General features: G+C 44.4%; 1 protein-coding gene across 1 annotated transcript in view; it reads left to right on the forward strand.

Moving 5' to 3' along the window:
• eipr1 (EARP complex and GARP complex interacting protein 1) overlaps positions 1 to 3,887 on the forward strand; it is a 62,787-nt gene extending 58,900 nt beyond the window's left edge. The window contains exon 5 of the mRNA XM_079261726.1: positions 3,658 to 3,887. Coding sequence (XP_079117852.1) covers positions 3,658 to 3,832 — 175 coding nt within the window. The 3' untranslated portion in view covers positions 3,833 to 3,887. The remainder of the gene's footprint in view (positions 1 to 3,657) is intronic.
• Positions 3,888 to 6,026: the final 2,139 nt, after the last annotated feature.

Below are 6,026 nucleotides of genomic sequence, written 5' to 3' on the forward strand. Positions count from 1 at the left end.
TCGGTGTGACCCAGTCCTGGTCCAGATGGTAGTCAGGGTGACTTGAACGCTCCCACCTGAGTTCTTTCTGCTCCTTCCTGTCGCTCTGAATGATCACAAGCGACGGACTTCAGAGGGGTTTTATTTCAGGCTGCAGTCCGGCGGGAGCAGCTGCTGTCAGCGTCAGACAGTTAAAGTGGGAAATAAAGCCAAATGTGGGGGTCAGAGTGTCCCCCTCGGGACTACTTCTGGCTGGGGTTTGAGAGGAATTTGGGGGGGCAATGATGCGGATCATAGTGGGAAAATTTAATTTATGTTGGTGTTATTGTAGCGGTGGGAGAAAGGTGACGGGATGCTGTTTGATAATGAATCAGGGTGTCCATCTTTTAACAAAAATCTGCTTTAATCTCCACCGTTCCTGGTTTGTAACGCAGCAACAGCGATGATCAACCAGCAGAAAGGTTGGTGGTTTGATTTCCAACGGTAGGAAAGCTCAGTTTATGTGCAGTCTGTGAACTGTGTGAACAGATGTGACATGGTGAACTCTGTTTGCTGTTTGGCCGTGGAAAATAAAATTTGAAATCATATTTATGCAGAAAGTCTCTTCCTCTGCCTCTTAATGGTGCTGATGTTGCCCAGTGACCTGCTGATAATGGTTTCTATAGATACCATCTGTGACTGCACATACGATACAGAATTATTTGTAATTAAGTCGACACAGACAGAAGCTTCGGTGTTGTAAGAAAATATGCTAACGGGCCATTTTATTAGCCACAGAGTTGGACACTTTTTTCCTCTTTCTTGGTGTCAAAGATTCTTGAAGATGGAAATATTCCTCCAATCTTTAGTTCAATATTGACATAAAGCATCACACAGCTGCTGCACATCGCCATGAGAATCTCCCGTTCCACCTCATCGCCATGAGAATCTCCCATTCCACCTCATCGCCATGAGAATCTCCCGTTCCACCACATCACCATGAGAATCTCCCGTTCCACCTCATCACCATGAGAATCTCCCGTTCCACCACATCATGATGAGAATCTCCCGTTCCACCTCATCTCCATGAGAATCTCCCATTCCACCTCATCTCCATGAGAATCTCCCGTTCCACCTCATCACCATGAGAATCTCCCGTTCCACCTCATCACCATGAGAATCTCCTATTCCACCTCATCATGATGAGAATCTCCCGTTCCACCTCATCATGATGAGAATCTCCCGTTCCACCACATCATGATGAGAATCTCCCGTTCCACCACATCATGATGAGAATCTCCCGTTCCACCTCATCTCCATGAGAATCTCCCGTTCCACCTCATCATGATGAGAATCTCCCGTTCCACCTCATCATGATGAGAATCTCCCGTTCCACCTCATCACCATGAGAATCTCCCGTTCCACCTCATCACCATGAGAATCTCCCGTTCCACCTCATCACCATGAGAATCTCCCGTTCCACCTCATCACCATGAGAATCTCCCGTTCCACCTCATCATGATGAGAATCTCCCGTTCCACCACATCACCATGAGAATCTCCCGTTCCACCTCATCACCATGAGAATCTCCCGTTCCACCACATCATGATGAGAATCTCCCGTTCCACCTCATCTCCATGAGAATCTCCCGTTCCACCTCATCACCATGAGAATCTCCCGTTCCACCTCATCACCATGAGAATCTCCCGTTCCACCTCATCATGATGAGAATCTCCCGTTCCACCACATCATGATGAGAATCTCCCGTTCCACCTCATCACCATGAGAATCTCCCGTTCCACCTCATCACCATGAGAATCTCCCGTTCCACCTCATCTCCATGAGAATCTCCCGTTCCACCTCATCACCATGAGAATCTCCCGTTCCACCTCATCACCATGAGAATCTCCCGTTCCACCTCATCACGATGAGAATCTCCCGTTCCACCACATCATGATGAGAATCTCCCGTTCCACCTCATCATGATGAGAATCTCCCGTTCCACCTCATCTCCATGAGAATCTCCCGTTCCACCTCATCACCATGAGAATCTCCCGTTCCACCTCATCATGATGAGAATCTCCCGTTCCACCACATCATGATGAGAATCTCCCGTTCCACCTCATCATGATGAGAATCTCCCGTTCCACCACATCACCATGAGAATCTCCCGTTCCACCTCATCATGATGAGAATCTCCCGTTCCACCACATCATGATGAGAATCTCCCGTTCCACCTCATCTCCATGAGAATCTCCCGTTCCACCTCATCACCATGAGAATCTCCCGTTCCACCTCATCATGATGAGAATCTCCCGTTCCACCTCATCATGATGAGAATCTGCCGTTCCACCTCATCACCATGAGAATCTCCCGTTCCACCTCATCACCATGAGAATCTCCCGTTCCACCTCATCACCATGAGAATCTCCCGTTCCACCTCATCACCATGAGAATCTCCCGTTCCACCTCATCACCATGAGAATCTCCCGTTCCACCTCATCATGATGAGAATCTCCCGTTCCACCTCATCACAATGAGAATCTCCCGTTCCACCTCATCATGATGAGAATCTCCCGTTCCACCACATCACCATGAGAATCTCCCGTTCCACCTCATCACCATGAGAATCTCCCGTTCCACTTCATCACCATGAGAATCTCCCGTTCCACCTCATCATGATGAGAATCTCCCGTTCCACCTCATCACCGTGAGAATCTCCTGTTCCACCTCATCATGATGAGAATCTCCAGTTCCACCTCATCACCATGAGAATCTCCCGTTCCACCACATCATGATGAGAATCTCCCGTTCCACCTCATCATGATGAGAATCTCCCGTTCCACCTCATCACCATGAGAATCTCCCGTTCCACCTCATCACCATGAGAATCTCCCGTTCCACCACATCATGATGAGAATCTCCCGTTCCACCTCATCACCATGAGAATCTCCCGTTCCACCACATCATGATGAGAATCTCCCGTTCCACCTCATCACCATGAGAATCTCCCGTTCCACCACATCATGATGAGAATCTCCCGTTCCACCTCATCACCATGAGAATCTCCCGTTCCACCACATCATGATGAGAATCTCCCGTTCCACCACATCATGATGAGAATCTCCCGTTCCACCTCATCACCATGAGAATCTCCCGTTCCACCTCATCACCCTGAGAATCTCCTGTTCCACCTCATCATGATGAGAATCTCCCGTTCCACCTCATCACCATGAGAATCTCCCGTTCCACCACATCATGATGAGAATCTCCCGTTCCACCACATCATGATGAGAATCTCCCGTTCCACCTCATCACCATGAGAATCTCCCGTTCCACCTCATCACCCTGAGAATCTCCCGTTCCACCTCATCATGATGAGAATCTCCCGTTCCACCTCATTGCCCTGAGAATCTCCTGTTCCACCTCATCACCACGTCTCCATGACTACATGCTGCCATCTGATTGGCTGAGCAGATATTTGAGTTGTTAACAGTTGAGCAGGTGGACAGTGAGTGTGTAACAGGGTGTTTTCTCATGTCGCAGCTGGAAACACCTGAAATAAAACCAGGTCTGGGAATCACTGGAGTCTTTTTATTATGTTTGTGTGTGTGTGTGTGTGTGTGTGTGTGTGTGTGTGTGTGTGTGTGTGTGTGTGTGTGTGTGTGTGTGTGTGTGTGTGTGTGTTCTGTGATCCAGGAGTAAGGAGCCGCTGAAAGACAGCGTGGTGTCCACCTACGAGGAGCATGAGGACAGCGTGTACGCAGCAGAGTGGTCGTCAGCAGACCCCTGGCTCTTTGCCTCGCTGAGCTACGACGGACGTCTGGTCATCAACAGGGTCCCGCGAGTCCTCAAGTACCGCATCCTGTTGTGAGGCGGGGGCAGGGGACCACGGTGTGTTTGTTTGTGTATCACAGATGTAATTATCCTGTTTATATGTCACACTAATCATTGTAAACTTAACTGTTACTGATCATCATGAAAGTAAAACATGAATCTGTACATGAAGGTTTGAGCTGAATGATGTTTGATGAATGATGTTTTACTTTATTTCAACGACTGGAACTAGTTTTTCCTCAGATAAAAATCACGTTACGGTCATTTCGTCAGACGCGTTACAGCTGTTGACACACAGAGGCGTTGAGGAGTAACAGGTTTTAGCGAGTAAATACTGTTCAACAGGGATGGTCAAAAGTTTCAGGAGTTTAAAAGCAGGAGAACAAAAATTATAAAAGAAAAAACTGTTTTAATTAGTAACTTTAATTAAAAATCATCTCCTTTTAACTCAGAGTTCAAGTAGCTTCTCTGAGTGGTTCAGGAGTAATCTTCATTTGTATTCATTATATTTATCTTTTTCTTTTAAATTTTCTAATCAATTTGTGTTAAAATTGTTTAAACTATGATGCTATGCACACATAGACTCATATTTATATTTATATATTTCCATTTATCTTTAGAGAATGGAAAAAAAAGTCAAGCAGTTATTTATGCTAGCAGGAAGCAGCTCTGCTTTCTGAAGAAGCCTCTGTCTGAACAGAATTTGGAGTTTAATGATCATTTTAACCATTTTCCCTTAATTTTTTGCAAACTCAATGAAAAAGTTAGATAATCAAAACAAAGTTAAAACCAAGAAGGACGTCGTCGTCTCGCGTTTCAGAGTCTGAGAATCGCCTCTGTGGGATTTCAGACCGAAAAGTGTCGCGAACGTGCAGGAAATCCAGACGTTTGACGTGATTTAACTCCAACAGTTTTACAGATTTACTAGAAAAGCTGCAGTTCACCAAACAGCCGACAGAAAAGTCCATCTGTCATCATTTAACTTAGTTTTTATTTAACCAAATAGAAAAACATCATCTTTTTTCATTTTCATCCCTCGCTCTTCATCATCACCCTCCCCTTCCTCCTCCTCCTCCTCACACTGGTCGATACTGATGGTCCGAGCCTCTGTTATGGCAGACACCATTGACAGGCCTTTTAATTGCAGCTTGACTTCATGGATCACACATTTACATGCTCTCACACACACAAAGGAAGGAGGAGGACGGGCACTTCATTACCGATGCCACGCAGGGTCGGTGGTGCTGCTGCTGAATGCAGAATCTGTCTGATCAGAGAAGCTGCTCACACACACAGATTCCCTGTCAGGCTGCAGTCGGTTCTGCAGGGAGGCATCTGGAGGGAGATCCAGCTCTGAAAAGGTGATCTGTGAATCCCATCCATCTGGAAACCTGTAATGCTCGTCACAGAGACACATGGTTTTTATTCCTGTATGTCCGTTCCTCTGATGAGGTGACCGAAGCAGAAAGAAGCAGATCTTTACGTTCCTTCATGCAGAACTTCCAGCAGCTGCTTTGTGACCAATCGTCAGTCCATCCAACTAATAACAGCCAGTATTTGCATGAGAATCGATGAAGCCGCCTCTTTAGTGTGCCTGAAAGGCTTTTCCAAGACAAATTACATTAACCGTGATGCATTGATTGTCATAGTGTGGATTTGGGTTCATTATTGAAGACGGTGTGAATACTCTGTGTGTTCCGCTGCAGCATGAAGGCCGAAAAACGGATAAACTCATCTGGAAAAATCCAAAAACCAAAGGTTATTATCCACAGATGTGGTTCCATCAATCGTTTCTTTCAATAATCGCATTATGAATAACTACTGGGAATTAAATTGTAAGTTAAAATTCAATACCAAAAAAATTATGTTGGTTTTTCCTCTCTGGAATCAATGAAACACTTCTGTCTAATTTAATTCTATTTTATATTTACAAAAGTAAGATTAAAAATATAAATAGATAAGACACAACATCAACAAGACATAACAAATCTACAGCAGTTTTTCTTTATTAAATTGTTTATTAAATAAGAGTCGTGTCATGTCTGTAATTCATTTCATTCAGTATATTTAAAATCCAAAATACAGTTAATAAAAAAGCTCATATATATATATACACACACACATATATATATATATATATATATATATATATATATATATATATATATATATATAATATATATATATACACAAAAAAAGTTAGGGATATTTGGCTTTCAGGTGAAATTTAT

Source organism: Telmatherina bonti (genome assembly GCF_933228915.1).
Source record: "Telmatherina bonti genome assembly, chromosome: 22".
NCBI classification, from domain to species: domain Eukaryota; kingdom Metazoa; phylum Chordata; class Actinopteri; order Atheriniformes; family Telmatherinidae; genus Telmatherina; species Telmatherina bonti.